Source organism: Exophiala mesophila (assembly GCF_000836275.1).
Source record: "Exophiala mesophila strain CBS 40295 unplaced genomic scaffold supercont1.4, whole genome shotgun sequence".
NCBI classification, from domain to species: Eukaryota; Fungi; Ascomycota; class Eurotiomycetes; order Chaetothyriales; family Herpotrichiellaceae; genus Exophiala; species Exophiala mesophila.
In genome coordinates, this window is record NW_015622507.1 from 3,872,300 (window position 1) to 3,887,392 (window position 15,093).

Genomic DNA, 15,093 nt, shown 5'->3' on the forward strand with positions numbered 1-15,093 from the left:
TATACTGGAGAGGCCATGTATAAACTATACTATGGCACCCGTGCAGAAATTGAGAACAGTGGAGATTTCTCGAGGTTGGCTGAGATGCACGCTGCGTCATCCGGGCTCAAATCTCTCTGTACCACACTGGCAGCCGACGGAATTGAGACCTGCCGTCGAGCCATGGGTGGGCATGGCTTTGGTGGGGGTAGTGGCATGATAGCACTCAACAATGAATACCTCTCAAAGCCGACTGTTGAAGGCGACAATTGGATGATAACTCAGCAGACTGCGGCATATCTCATCAAGCGCATGGAACAGGTGGTCAAAAATCCGAAAGCCCAGACCAAGGACTCAGTCGATGCACAGTTTCGAAACTATGTTGAGAGCCGTGACGCCCAACACAACTTCCGTATCGATGAGGACAAAGAGCTTGTCACGGCATTCAAGCACCGGGCGTCTTACTTTACGTACCAGCTCTACCAAAAACGCGTGGTCCAGAAGACTCCTTGGACCAGTCTGATGCTTTTCCTACATCGGCTTAGTCGCGCCCATTCAGAGAGTCTTCTAGTCTCAAGCTTTTACGAGGCTGTCTTTGAATCGACACCAGACCCGCCTGTCGATAGTGCTACACTGGACGTTCTCAGAGATCTGTATCGGCTTTTCGCCCTTTACACCCTGGACAATGCATCCTCTGAATTCCTTATTTCCAAGGCGTTGACGGTGGACCGTCTCCAGTGGCTGACGCCCAGGATCCAGGACCTGATGACCAACATTCGCCCCCATGCAGTTCGATTGGTGGATTCGTGGTCAATCCCCGACTACGTGCTGGAGAGCGCTCTGGGAAGTTATGACGGCGACGTCTACAACCGACTGTTCCACAAAGCCCACAGAGAAAATCCCCTGAATCTGCAGACTTTCAATCCAGACTGGAAGAGTGAGGAAATCGTCATGGGTGAAGGAGAGGAAAATGCTCGCAATCGCTTGGAGAAACTGGCATTAGGCGTGGGTGGCCACGAGCAGTCTGCGGCTACAAGGTCAAAATTGTAAATCGAGTTTATGAGTGCCAAAGGAGGCCATAGGACGATTTTGTAGATAGATAAGGTACATTTAAAATCAGCGAATTCCATTAATTTAGGTCAGATCTTGGCCTTAGGGGCAGTTCCAACTCTTTTACGATGGACATAACTAATGGCCTTGAATTTATCTAGAGCTTCGCCCCAGAGTTCTGATCTCAGCAGTCCATAGACACCCATTGAAGCACGAGGTGCGACGGACTTTGCAAATTCAATCGCTCGCTCTCTCATCTTCTCGGGCTCGACAATCTCATCAACAATTCCGTCCTTGAGGGCTTGAGCACCTGTCCACTTGTGTGCTTCGAGCAGCATTTTTCGCGCGATTTGAGGTTGGAGCTTCAACCGTGGCAGAGCGCCGATACCGTCAAAGTGAAGGCCCAGGTTGACTGGTGGCATGCTGATGAAGCCGCGCTTGCTGTTCATGATCCTATAGTCGCATGACAAGCTGAAAGGACATGCTCCACCAAAAGTGTGTCCTGTGATCAAAGCAATGGTTGGATAGGGATAGTCGACGAGCGTGGCGAGTAGCGGGTAGAAACCATCAGCGTTGGCGTAGATGTTGTTGTCTGACTCGTCGAGCTCCAAGCCTGTGCACCAGAATTTGTCCGAGAAGCTCGAGATGATGACCGCTCCTGGGCTGTCTGGCTTCATGAGTTTGACCTCGATGTATCTCAGTGCTGCAATGATGGTTTGTGCAAAGGCAACATTGAGACGGTTCTCAGGTGGCTTGTTAAGGACGATAACATGAACTCCTGGTGCTGACGCTGGCGACTCGATCGTCAAATTCGGAAAATCGGGCACACTGGTAGCCATGATGAGAACAGGCGTAACCTGTTAATGTCCTGGTGGATATGTGAGGCAGATGGTGTATCTAGAGCGTTGTAGAAGAGAGCGAAAGAACTAGGGTGAAAGTCAGAGGTGGCGTCGATGTCGTTGACAGCGTTGGCACAGACTATTCATGTCCGGCTCCGTTGATGAATTCTCTTGCCGCGACCTCGGCGATCAGACGGTGGGTCTAACAGGTGATGCTTGATGCTTGATGCTTTCTCATTTCATCCTCCTCGACCGACTCATTAGATTCATGGTGCGGGGAAATTGAGGAGGTTGAAACCGAGATGCCGATACAGATGACGCTTTGTGGCTCTTTCCCCCCAAGTCGGCGATTTCCTTTTTCAGATGGTTGGCGCTTTGCCTCGGCGGGGGTCGGTCAAGGATTAACGTTAATCCTACCGCCTGATCTAGAGCCAAAGCGGAATGGCATGTCTTGGCACGAGGCTTTGTATCAACTTACCCCTAATCATCTGGAAGGGCAGGCACGTTCAACGGTTGTCGCGCTGCTCCTGCCATCCTGACATACTCTGAGGGTCGTTGAAAGAAAAAGAAAAAGAAAAACGTGGCATCATCTGCAATATATGAGAAACGTCAACCAACACCTTAACTTAACAACATCATCATCCCTGCGTTACCACGGGGCCAAAACAACGACCAGCAACCGCCGCACAGACCGCCTTGTCCAGGTATGCTCAGCGGCTTGCAGTCGCTCAGCTTCAACTCAACGCTACAACATTAACCTCCACGCTCATGCAAGTCTGGCGCCTACTGCTATTGTCACCCTTCTTCCGCAAGAGCTCGTCATTTCTTACCCATGGAAAATGCATCATTACGCCCACAGCGCCCCTCGACCTTTTGGTCCTGCATCGTCTCTGATATCGTCCCCCCAGCTCTGCCCCTGCATCTGACAGAACCACCGTCCTGGCACTAGCTATCGTCCTACCACAACTTGACCCCAACTCATCAAGTTCTTGATGGGCTCACAGAGAAATTTCTTCTCCTGCATCTCACTTCTCCCTGCCGACCGCTTGCAGTGCTCGTGCCCTTTCAAGCACCATCACCCTGCGGCATGTTCCTGTGGAGTAAGGCAGACGAAGACAAGGTGATTGTCTAGCCAGACCTACTCGGCCAAGACCTCTCGGTATCGGCCGTTGAGTTGGACGGACTGTAGGAGCTTCGAGACTGATCTCTGACATAGCCGCTGAGAGATCTGTGGCAGCTGCTACTTGGTGATCCCATGTATGAGTTGGCGCTCGAGGGTTCACCTCCTGGTGTCCTAGTGGCGATTGGCCCTCCTCTTCTCTCCCAGTTGTTCTTCGCTATGACAGATAGCCGCTGATTTTCCAGACTGTTAATCTTGCTCTGCAGTATTTCGACCTCAATCTGTGCTTTGTGGATGCTAGCCATCAACTTGCTCCCTTCCCGGGTCCATCTCTCGATATTGGCCTTTTCCCTATGCAATTTTCTTTTCTTTACCGCAATCTCCTGGCAGATCTTGCAATCTTCGTCCAAGTTGAGCACACTTTCTTCATGAAGGAACCTGAGGCCGCATTGTTCCCCCCTGCGGTGTTCTCGAGGACATTGAAGTTTCATGTTACCCCATCTCCAGTCCCCACACAGAAAATTCGTCCTGGCGAAGTAGCACATCTCAGCCAGTGAGGGTCGCTTTCCTTCAATATGCTGCTGGCAACAACTCAAACCTGTCCCACTGGGGTCTGGGTCCGCGTCTCGTTTCTGTGTACTCGAGTCTTGACTCGATGGCTGTCAGCTAAAGTTGTTACCCTCGCCCGGTCAGCCTTGATGGGGTGAGACAGACCACCGGAGCCACCTGAAATTGTTCGATCTAGGCCTCTTGAGAGGTCTCTTGTCCGAGTCTACCTATTCGAAACCTTGTTCTCTGACCGACTGCTTATCATGTCCAAGCCAAATGCACAAACTCCTTTCCGGACGATTTCGGCGTCAGCAAAGAGAACTTGTCTACCGGCTTTCCGATGGCCGCTCACAGACGATGTTTGGAAAGATGTCCACAGGTCCGAGAGGGTTACCGGAGTCTCCTTTTGAATGTTCGACTGTGGCAACCAATCCTGCCTGGGCCAAATCCCGTACCAGGGCCATCGTCACTAAGTCGAGCTATTTTGTAACGTGGTCAAGTTCGTCTGCCAATCAACATTCGCCTAGAACAGCATTACCATCAAAGAGGCCTTTGCCTGCAATACGATCGTCATCTTTGCCGGATTTTATGCACGAAATCACCTTTACTCCATCTGACTCTTCGCTAGCAAACTTGCCCCAAAGGTTTTCCAGCGCTGTCAGGAGATACACGTCTTGACCTCAATTTCCCTTCCCGCGCACGCGATCAACGGAGTATGCACATCCCCCGAAGCGATCCCCCTTACTGGATGAACGATACCGTCTATCTTATGATCCCCTGGGGTTGAAGCGAATCACGACATTTCTGAAACGTGGGAGCAGGTGAGTCGTTAGATATGACCCGCAAATGCGAAATGGCCAGAGGCATTGACAGATTTTAAAACCACCAAGAACAATTGTGCCGGCCAGGGCTAACACAGGACGTGCATCACCGATATGCACCGCAACGCCCACTTTTGATCAGCTAGGCCACCGATGCCGAGACTCGCCGCTGATCCCTCAAATCTCAAACGACTGCGAACACCCTTTGTGGTGAAACCCTGTTCCTAAGCAAATATGCGGCCTGTTTCCATGCCTGCATGACCTTGTGGTTGCATGAGAGCCTCATGCTATCAACAATAAACACACAAGCACCAGGCACGAAGAGCAGAGTACGACTGTTCTCCAACCTCCTGAAGACTGTGCCAAGTGCGAGACCACCATCCTCGAATGTGCTAGCCATGATCCCGACTCCAAGATGTTGTGCCCCGGCAACGGTGGTTGTGAGCGAGTGCAGATTTTGCTGGCAGCCGTCTAGCGACCCTATGACTGATCAGCCATGCATCACGGAATTGTGAATGCCTGCTCATCTAGGTCTCTATCTGTCATGTACCGGCTCAGCACTAGACGTGGCCGATCAGGATTTGGCAACACTCAGAATGACCCATCGAGATTTCGGCTCACGAGGCTTTTCCTGCTACACAAACTGTTGGCGCGACATTGCCAGCGCTCTCCCCTGCTCCCGTCGAGCCAATGTGCCACCCAAGCTAGCAGTTGACCCACACCATCTCAAGCGGGTTCCACCAGGACCACCTACCAACACATCACTGACGACAACCATGTCCCGACCAGTACAATATTCACCATGCCGTGCTCAAGACTGATCCTTAACCAACGAACATCCCCACTCTATGCGATCCCGAGCGCACGCCTCGCGCAAGGAGTGAGCTGTACCGTTCAGATTGGACAACTCAGAGCTGTCAGCCAGAACCTTGTTGACAGAGGACACTCTCTGCAGACACCAGACGCACAGCTCAGAGGTCACCTTTGGGGCACCTTTGGCCACAAGGCACCTACTAGGCGTTCGGCCATCTGGATGCTTGCGATTGACAGGGGTCCAGGGCTGCTATGCCACAAGGGATGCCTGTACTTTCCCATGGCATTGTCAGCATTGGCCACATAGCTCCTGCTGAAAGATTCAAGGCCCGTGCTCATCAACCCTGCTTGACCATAGGCGACTTGGAAGGCAAACCCCCCTCCAAGTTACCATTTCATTCACACTGGCACAATATTGTTCCTTCCATTCTATACGAGATACATGGTTGCACTGAGGGCACTATATCCGAAAATATCAATTACGAGTCTAATCTGCGCGACAAACGAAACCTGGCAGCCTTATCTAGTATGTACCTCGCTGTTGGATTTCGTTTGAAGGATGTCCATCTTCGATTGCTCGCAATCGGCCCCAAAATCAGACACACCTCGAGAGACCATGGGCCGCCAAAGAGCCAAGCTACCTATCCATCCCCCCTCCCTCGCGAACGACTCTCGGTTACAACACAAGTCGAGAAGATTCTGTTAGCTTTTCAGACCTTTGAGCTGGCCATGCATAACCGGCTCTGGGTTTGCCTCACTGCTGATCCATCGTGCATGCACCCCTGAAAGTGCAATGGGGCTCGTGCAGGTGAACAGCGAATCTTTGGGCTGGAAGGTACCGTGGATCCAACCTATTTCGGATCCAACATCTCGGGCAGATGCAACTATAGCACGATGCTCCACCGCGATCCACCTACCACATTGGATCCAAGTGGCAAGAAGCGAACCATCGGGCCGTCCCATCATTGCATTTGTGACCCTCTGACGCGGCGGGTTTGCCTCCAAGGGGTACTCCTGGCTGATGCACGTGCTTTTCGACGGTTCCAGCCTTTCCGACAACAAGTTGTCCGGATTGATGCATCATAGGAGCAACAATGGAACACGAGAGAGAATGCAGCAGTTGTCGACATCTCTATCTCGATTGGAAGGTTTTATGGAACATCCAGAGCGGAGGAATTTTCTCCGGTACGTTACATGTTAGGTAGGGATCGTTGTCTATTCGAGCGGTGCCCAACAAGACTCAGGCTGTCGCAAAGCTGCTAGGCTTGGAAGGCATACCTTGGCTATACGTGATGATGCTGCTTCTTACTAGTGCAAACATCCGACACATTACCTCGCATCAACCAAAAGGGACAAGTCACCAAGGTGGCAATCCCATGTCGATATGCCTCATCTGTGTTGTCCATTTCCAGCATGATCGCGAACTGCTATCGGCACGGGACCGCACAATATGTCGGCAAGGACATGGAGAACGCGAGAATTTTGGCGGTCAACATTTCTGCTCAAGGGTACAGGGCGCGAATCATTGTCTGGAAGGATCGACTGGCACCGCTGAGTGGTCGCACTACTTGAACTCCCGGAGAATCGCATCGTCTCAAAACCTCGGTGCTTACGAAGATATCCAAGGGAGAGCATTGCCGTGTGACTTGTTGTCAAGTACTAGCACGGTCCAAGTACTGTCAAACCGGCCAATGTTAAATGTTTGAGACAGATTGTATTTTCTGGCAAGTTTGATCAGCCTCGAGTCCATTGGGCATGTCATGTATCTGTCCCACTGGGGGCCCATTGACTCATTGTCTCTCACTTCACGGCTCTCATATAACGCCCAGAATGGACCAGAGGCTCGGTTGCCCTTGGAGGAATTTTCGCTTGGCATGCATGAGCGACGAGTGTCTCACCACAACCAGCCAGTAGCCCAAAGATAGGTGCGGCTGACTTCTCCGCCATGGATCCGGTGTCGGTGTCTGTTGCCTAGACCTCTGCCGGCCAGCTCGCATGGTGGCTGTAACCTGAAGCGACCGTGGACCAGGGCCACGAGCGGGACCACGACTTGCATGACCTAGCGGTCACTTTCTGGCGAGATTCTTGTGCAAGACATGTTCTTTCATGGCCAAACCGACCACAAAAGCCAAGATGGCCAGACCCAGACCGGCGAAGAAGGCCCCTCGAAGGGCATGCATGTAGATTTCGAGGACCAGGTCACGGTCCCAGCCGGGAGGAAGATGGTTGAGGGCATCGAGACTGCGGCGAATGGCATCGATGGCCTCGTCACTGCCGGGCCAGCTGCCGTACTGAGCCTTGAGCTCATCTGTCAGGATATTTTGGAACACGGCGCCGGCAATAGTGATTCCAATGGTGGAGCCTGTGCTGCGGAAGGCGTAGCTGGCGGCGGTGATGACAGCCTGATATTCATGGTCCACGGCGCTGATCATGGCCACCAGCGTGATGGTGAGCATCGACCCGTACGCCATTCCCAACGGCGCAGGGTATAGGTACGTCTGCCACGCGGGCGATGTCAGCTGGAAGTTGGTGATGAGAGCGGACCCGGTGATGAAGATGGCCATGGTGACCACAGACTGTAGATAATACCGTCCTGTGGCCCGCATCAGGTATCCAGAGAAGAGAGATCCAACACTAGCGCCCACAGCAAATGGAATCACTCGCAGTCCCGCAGCGGTGCTGCTCAGACCTCGAATCTCCAAGTACAGCGGCACGTAGTACAGCGCAAGGAATGCCGCCATGGTGCTGAACCAGTTCATCAGACAAGCCGACCAGACGGTGCGAGTGCGAGCAACCAGCGAGACCGGGACGATGGGTTCAGGAATGAGCCAGGGCGTCGACTCAACGTAGAGAAACAGCGAGAGGGTGACGAAGCTGAGAACAAGCGATGTGATGATCAAAGGATGCGCCCAAGGCAACTGATTCCCACCAGTATTCAAACCAAGCAGAAGCAAAACCAGCGACGTCACCAGCAGGCCAGCACCCACGAAATCAATTCGACTCAACGTTGGCTTCGTCGACGGATTCACAGGGATATCCAGCAGATAGATCACCATAACCGTCGAAACGACAATAAACGGAACCTGTAGAAGAAAAGCCCATCGCCAGGAAAGTCGATCAGCCAGAACTCCTCCAACAACCCCACCGGATCCCATCCCCAGACCGTAGATGAGATTCCCGTAGCCCTGCCAAAGACCTCTCTTCCGGAGCGGAACCAGGTCTGAAGTGACAAAGGTAGCGATGCAAGTGAGACCGCCGCCACCGATTCCGGCCACGACGCGTCCAGCGATGATAGTACCGGCATTAGGTGCGAGGCCGCAGATCAGAGTACCGACGCCGAAGAAGATATTGCTGAAAATGAGACCCGTGCGCCGAGAGAATATGTCGGTTAATTTTCCGGACAGTGGTTGACATGCCGCATTGGCGATTAGATAGCCGGTGGCTAGCCAGGATAGGAGTGTAAAAGAATCAAATGATGATGATATAGGGCCGGTTAGGGTGGCGACAATGGTTGTGTCTAAGTATCAAATACATGGTGAAATGTTAGTGGACATGGAGACCTGGAGGATACTTGATGATCAAGACAGACAGATGTTTAGAAAGATGTTACATACCAAGAGCAGCAAAATAGACTCCAATCCATATCGCACCCATGATAGCGAAGAGTTTCTTGGTTGATGTCTCTTCAAGTAATGTTGCTGATTGGACGCCTGATTCGTTGGAATCATGGGTATGAGTAATATTGCCATTGGCCGTGCCATTTTGCTGTTGTTGTTGTCCTCCGAGTAGAGGACTAGTCTCATCAGAGACTTGTTCGAGATCCGAGGTCGTCATTGTGTATTTAAATCTAGAGATGGTTGTAGTGTTCGTGCTTTTGGGAGGTTGTTGAGGTGATGAAGTCGTGGGGTGTTGAATCGGTTGAAATGGCGTGCTTAAGATAATCAGTTGTGTGGAAGGGAAGGAAAAAGTCTCCTGCTCGCTCCGTATGTGTGTGCGACCTGCGCCTTTTATTGTATCACTCTTCTCGTCTAATGTAGTAACCCACGGAGTGCCTGGTATGTGGTATTTGTTGATAAGAACATGTGTGAAATTAATTGATGGTAGTGATTTACGGAGTACATTATTCAGACTTGAGGTGTCTACTTTGAGGGATTGGCCGATGGAAATCATTGCCTCTTCGGGCATCTCCGCTGACCATCGTGCAAATGTGTTAGAGTCGCTCTACGGGTCGATGATTGATTTAGTTGGTGATAAGAATGGTATACATATATATATTTGAGCATGTTTCCTCTCTCATGCTCGAAGGGCCTCAATATCTACAACTTCCTTGACCGCCTCGGTGGTCAAGACAAACGGTGTATCCTCTTGGATGCTCACGCTGTCTTCGATACGGATGCCCATGTTTCGGAAATGTTTAGGCCACCGTTCATCATCCGGAACATAGATGCCGGGTTCAATGGTGATACAATGTCCCTCCTGAAGTAGGACTTTTCTAGAATACCCCACAGTATCATGTACATCCATGCCAATATAATGGCTGAGGTGATGGGGAAATAGGCTCTCGATTGCCTTGAAGGACATGTCGAACCCAATCTGCCGGAGCTCATTGCTGAGTTGTTCTTCGGCGATGCTGTGGAGCTTGTCAAGTGAGACACTAGCGCTGCCGCGACAGAGTGAGATCAGAGTTCTTTGAACTTTGAGAACTGCTTCGTACAAGTCACGCTGAGCGTCGCTGAACTTGCCATTTACCGGCCAGGTCCTAGTGATGTCGGCAATGTACCCACCGTATTTTCCTCCGCCATCCACCAAGGCAAATTCGTCGTCGTGCAAAACATCATCATTGCGAATGTAATGGATGCTGAGAGCATTCTTACCTCCGGCCACGACTGGCTCGAACGCGAGGGTGTCACAACCATTCGCGGCAAAGCGATAGCGGATATAAGTGTCAAGTTCCTTCTCTCGTGTCCAGGTCTTTCTCATGGCGTCGGTGTGGGCCCGACCAGAGGCCTTACCCGCCTTCCGCATCAGCTCGATCTCCGCCGCACTCTTGAATGCGCGCAGGTCGTTCATGACGGGGCGCAGCCGATTAACCTTTGAATTTTTTAACAATTCGGCAAAGGTCGTAGATTTGCGTGATTGTCCGTATAGAAATCGCTGCAGCACGGATTGGTTGGCATTAGGAGAGGTGATGTCCGTGTAGACCTCAGACGCTTCGCCGAGTATGTTAGGGAGGAGTTGATTCAATTTTGTAATGTCACCCGTCTCATCAGCATTGAAGACATCTCTTGCAGCATTTGTACCGGATCTTGCGCCATCCCATATCTCAGCCTTGGGGTCTTTTTCTCGGACGAAGAGGTGAAATGTGTGGTCTTTTCCAGTGGAATCCTTGCCGATGATAGCCAGCGCCTCAGGCTCGTTGAAGCCAGTCAGGTAGAGAAAGTCCGGGTCTTGATGGAACTCGTAGAAGACGCTTCCAGTACGGAATTGGATGTCTGATGCGGCGATGATGGCGATAGCCTTGTCGGGCAACTTAGCAGCTAGGTTGGTGCGGCGGTCGGCATACTCTTGCGCGGTAATGCCTGGGGTCAATTCGCCCGGCTGCAGGAGGTGAGGGTGTGTTTCATGGACAGGCTGACCAAAGGAAAGATCGGCAGCATTGACGGTCAGAGTATTGTAGAGTCGTGGGAGGAGAGGTGTCTGTCTGGAGGAGACATGGGTTAACCTCCACGGATGAGGGTGGAGGACATCATTGGCACGCCTGAGAGTCTGCCATAATGTCCTCCGTGTCGACATGCTCTGGTTGCGATGGTCCGAGGAGGAGGACGACACCGAAACAAACCAAAGAGTAGCGATAGAGGTGAGGGGTTGATGGAAAAGCACGGGAGAGATGAATCTCTCGTCGTGACTTTCCAGTCGAGACGGCGCAGGAACCAAGATCTGCGCAAGAGTGGGAACACGTGCTGCACGTGCTGCACGTGTCCGGCTAGAATTACTCCAGAGGGAAGTTCTCCAAGTCCATCGCTCTTCCCCAAGCGGTGCACAGGGCCGGGGGCCGGATAGCCACTCACAAGGTTGGCATTGATAACACGACGACAACATTGGAATGAATGACTCACTTCTAATCGTTATATTGACGATGTATTGTAACTATTGTTGATATTCCAGTCAGTGGTAATATAGAGATTGTTGGAGATCGTTCGAACCCAGACAAATCCTCGACAAACAGCAAATATGGTGCGCAATCTCGAATACCCCAAGAAAGCCCAAAACACCGTCAAGCGGTATAACTCGCGAGGTAACAAGGTCTTAGGCCTCCTTGGTGTGCTATGACTGATCAAAACAGGGACATACGATCTAGGGGCCATTCATTCAATCATCAACACCACTTCAGTCCTCCATGTCTCATTTCCTCCGGCACCAGATAATCCGTTCCCCGCCATCTTACCCATGATTGGCGTCATGGGCTCTTTCGAGTACCCATCAGCCAGCCTCGATGAGCCTTTGGACTGCTACCTCCACGGCTATGTCAGTTCCAGGGTGATGCGACTGGCCCGAGACTCGCCCAACGGGCTTCCTGTTTCAGTGGCAGCGACAAAGGTTGACGGACTGGTCCTTTCGCTCACCCCAAACTCCCACAGTTATAACTACCGTTCCGCTGTCCTGCAAGGATACGGCAGGGTGGTGGACTCGGATGAAGAAAAGATCTACGCCATGCAGCTCATTACCAACAAAGTCGTCGCCAACCGATGGGAAAATACTCGAGTTCCCCCAGATAATGTCGAGATGACATCAACCACCATCCTCCGGGTCAAGATCGAGACTGGCAGCGGCAAGATCCGACAAGGGGGCCCTCATGATGAAGCCAAGGACGAGAAGAGAGACGAAATCACCGAAAAGGTGTGGACAGGGGTAATTCCAGTGTCCGAGGTGTTTGGCGAGCCCATTCCCAGTGCGACCAATCGCGTCAAGCAACTGCCTGCATACATTGACTCGTATGTCACTGAAACCAATCAAAGCAGCCGAGAGCTTTCGCTCAACGCGGTTAATGAACCTTGAAGAGGAGTATGGTACCAAACAACGCGATACTTGTACCTTTGGAGGTGATTCTTGTTGATTAGTCATCGCATTTGTCTGTCAAGATTTAGATCGATATTTAGCATACGGTAACCACAACATGTCTAATGATTATAGGTAGTAAGGGTGTTCTTGAAAGAGAACAGTTCAAAGGAGTGTGAAGTGGGTGTCAAAAGTCCAGCGGAGTATTAAGCCGGAACTGGCAACTAATACGGCGCACCTATTACTTCACCAAGTGCGGTTGCCCGGTCAACGACTTTGTATAGAAAACCTGCGCAGACGACCAAACCAAGACATCCAAGATCCCAAGCCTTGTCACAAATCAACTACAATAAAAGAGCTACGCCCTCGGTATACAACTAAATCACTGCGATACTAGGTGATATGACAATTATTTCCAAACACTTGAATGCCGACGCCTCGCCGCGAGTCCGCGGCAAGAGCCGACACACGCCCTGCATTTAACAGACCACCTGGCGCACGAGCCGCTCCTCAACCAACCCCAGATGAAGTCCCACGGACCGCAAGGAGAACCCACAAAGACAAAGCCAAGTCGTCACCTGCACCTTCCCCATCGCAAGACAGAAAAACTCGTGTCGTTAGCGAAAAACACAGACATGCTAGTGATGGCAGACCCAGTCCTAGACGAGACCGAGATCGAGATCGAGAACGTGACAGGGCCAAGTACAGCTCCGGTTCCTCTGCTGATAGTGGAAGCCATCTATTGAGTGCAGGTGCCCTTGCCAAGTTCAATTCCTCCAATGAAAAGGCTGAATTTCAAGAGAAATACGAAGCTCAGAAAAGAAAGAAGAAACAATACAAAAACCTTAAAGCTGCTGAGGTCTCAAATCGCAAGAAGAGAGGGAAGAATCGTAACGTCAGTGGTGCTATCTTGGAAGAGGGTAGAGCTGGTGAAAAGCGTGTGCATAGAAGAGGTGGTGGCGGCGGCGGTGGAGGACGAGGCCGCTATGAAGATGAAGAGCCTCCTCGCGGTCGACGCGGTGGTTGGAGGTCCAACAAGAAATTTTGGTGGCTTCTCGTCCTGATAATCGTCCTGCTGGCTATATTCATTCCTGTTGGTGTGGTAGTCTCAAATAACAACAGCAGGAGCGACTCCGACAACAACGATTCGTCCTCTTCATCAACCACTTCCTCAGGTTCAGGGTCAAGTGTCAGCAATGAGTGTGGTTCCACGGATGTCCCGACAAGCGCCAAAGGCACATACACTGACATTAGCACATGGTTGGACACGGCTGATTTCAACTGCACTTACACCGAAGAGACCATAGGAGGTCTCTCAGTCATGGGCCTATACTCAGAGTGGGATGACTCAGCAAGTGCCAACGAAAATGTTCCGCCTCTCAACCAGAAGTGGGAGTACGGAAAGATGCCCATCCGTGGCGTCAATGTTGGTGGATGGTTCTCCCTTGAACCGTTCATTACCCCTTCGTTGTTCAACTATCCAGCCTCACAGCATGTGGTGGATGAATACACTCTAACCGCGAAGCTCGGCCCATCCGCCCGACAAGTCCTTGAACAGCATTATGCCACCTTCATCAATAAGCAGAGCTTTGTCGATATCAAGAATGCCGGCTTGGATCACGTTCGAATCCCTTTCCCCTACTGGGCAGTTACCACTTACGATGGCGATCCTTATGTTCCCCAGGTGTGTTGGAGATATCTCCTCCGAGCCATCGAATATTGCCGTGAAAATGGCCTTCGTGTCAATCTTGACCTTCATGCTGCTCCTGGAAGTCAGAATGGTTGGGCCCACAGCGGCAGACAAGGAGACATCGGTTGGATTCTAGGCCCGGACGGTGCCACCAATGCCCAGCGAACGCTCGACGTCCATGAGCAATTATCAACGTTCTTCGCTCAAGATCGCTATAAAAATGTCATCACCATCTATGGCTTGGTCAACGAACCCAAAATGCTCGTCATACCAACAGATTCTGTTTTGGAATGGAACAAGAAAGCTATTGATATTGTCCGTAAGAATGGGATCGAGCAGCATATCATCTTCGGCGATGGGTTTCTCAGCCTCACCTCATGGAAAGACAGGTTTCAAGATGTCGATGACAAGCTCATCATGGACACTCATCAATATCAAATTTTCAACGTTGGGCAATTGAAGTTGCCTCACCAAGATAAAATCAACCTTGCCTGTTCCGGCTGGACCGGTATCATGGTCACGGCGACTAACCCTACCACTGGATGGGGCCCAACACTTGATGGAGAGTGGTCTCAAGCCGACACTGACTGCACGCTTAATCTCAATGATGTTGGACAAGGCTCTCGTTGGGCCGGCACTCTGAACACCGGCGACCCCGAGACTTCAGTCCTGACTCCAACCTGTGCCAGTCCCCCTTGTTCTTGTGCAATGGCAAATGCGTCTCCAGACCAATACTCCGACGATTACAAGGAGTTTCTGATGATGTATGCAGAGGCACAGATGCATAGTTTCGAACAGGCTTGGGGGTGGTTTTACTGGACCTGGAAGACAGAGAGTGCAGTCCAATGGAGCTGGATGTTGGGCAGAAACGCTGGCATTTTGCCTGACAAGGCCTACTCACCGAGCTTCAAGTGTGACAGTGCAGTCCCTGATTTCAGCGGCCTGGGCGACAGCTATTGACGACAGGCCAGATGGATTGAAGAGTTAAGTCAATCACGCATGCTGAATGGACATGAGTATTGGAATTGATGTTGTAATGATACCATAGTGTAGAGCATGGATACGGGTACATATATATTTGCAAGTACATTCAAGGGTCTGGTGGTATCACAATGCATGTGTACAACTGAGTAACACGTAGTCTTCTGTTTTGTGATATCATCAATCCTGAATCTT

At 51.3% G+C, this 15,093-nt stretch overlaps 5 protein-coding genes across 5 annotated transcripts; 2 read left to right on the forward strand and 3 right to left on the reverse strand.

The window, feature by feature from the left end:
* Positions 1 to 1,118: 1,118 nt before the first annotated feature.
* PV10_06465 (uncharacterized protein) lies at positions 1,119 to 1,868 on the reverse strand (the record flags this gene model as incomplete). The annotated part of the gene is made up of 1 exon (XM_016371261.1): positions 1,119 to 1,868. The coding sequence occupies one exon, from the start codon at positions 1,866 to 1,868 to the stop codon at positions 1,119 to 1,121; it is 750 nt and encodes a 249-aa protein (XP_016223554.1).
* A 4,102-nt stretch (positions 1,869 to 5,970) lies between these two features.
* PV10_06466 (uncharacterized protein) lies at positions 5,971 to 9,169 on the reverse strand. Its single transcript, XM_016371262.1, has 2 exons — positions 8,786 to 9,169; positions 5,971 to 8,688 (listed from the first exon to the last, which is right to left on the reverse strand). The coding sequence occupies exons 1-2, from the start codon at positions 9,003 to 9,005 to the stop codon at positions 7,238 to 7,240; spliced, it is 1,671 nt and encodes a 556-aa protein (XP_016223555.1). The 5' UTR covers positions 9,006 to 9,169; the 3' UTR covers positions 5,971 to 7,237.
* A 237-nt stretch (positions 9,170 to 9,406) lies between these two features.
* PV10_06467 (uncharacterized protein) lies at positions 9,407 to 11,051 on the reverse strand. Its single transcript, XM_016371263.1, has one exon. It carries the CDS (start codon positions 10,962 to 10,964, stop codon positions 9,465 to 9,467), a length of 1,500 nt encoding a protein of 499 aa, XP_016223556.1. The 5' UTR covers positions 10,965 to 11,051; the 3' UTR covers positions 9,407 to 9,464.
* A 196-nt stretch (positions 11,052 to 11,247) lies between these two features.
* PV10_06468 (uncharacterized protein) lies at positions 11,248 to 12,372 on the forward strand. The gene is made up of 2 exons (XM_016371264.1): positions 11,248 to 11,466; positions 11,515 to 12,372. Exons 1-2 carry the CDS (start codon positions 11,403 to 11,405, stop codon positions 12,225 to 12,227), a joined length of 777 nt encoding a protein of 258 aa, XP_016223557.1. The 5' UTR covers positions 11,248 to 11,402; the 3' UTR covers positions 12,228 to 12,372.
* A 200-nt stretch (positions 12,373 to 12,572) lies between these two features.
* PV10_06469 (uncharacterized protein) lies at positions 12,573 to 15,042 on the forward strand. Its single transcript, XM_016371265.1, has one exon. The coding sequence runs from the start codon at positions 12,655 to 12,657 to the stop codon at positions 14,875 to 14,877; it is 2,223 nt and encodes a 740-aa protein (XP_016223558.1). The 5' UTR covers positions 12,573 to 12,654; the 3' UTR covers positions 14,878 to 15,042.
* Positions 15,043 to 15,093: the final 51 nt, after the last annotated feature.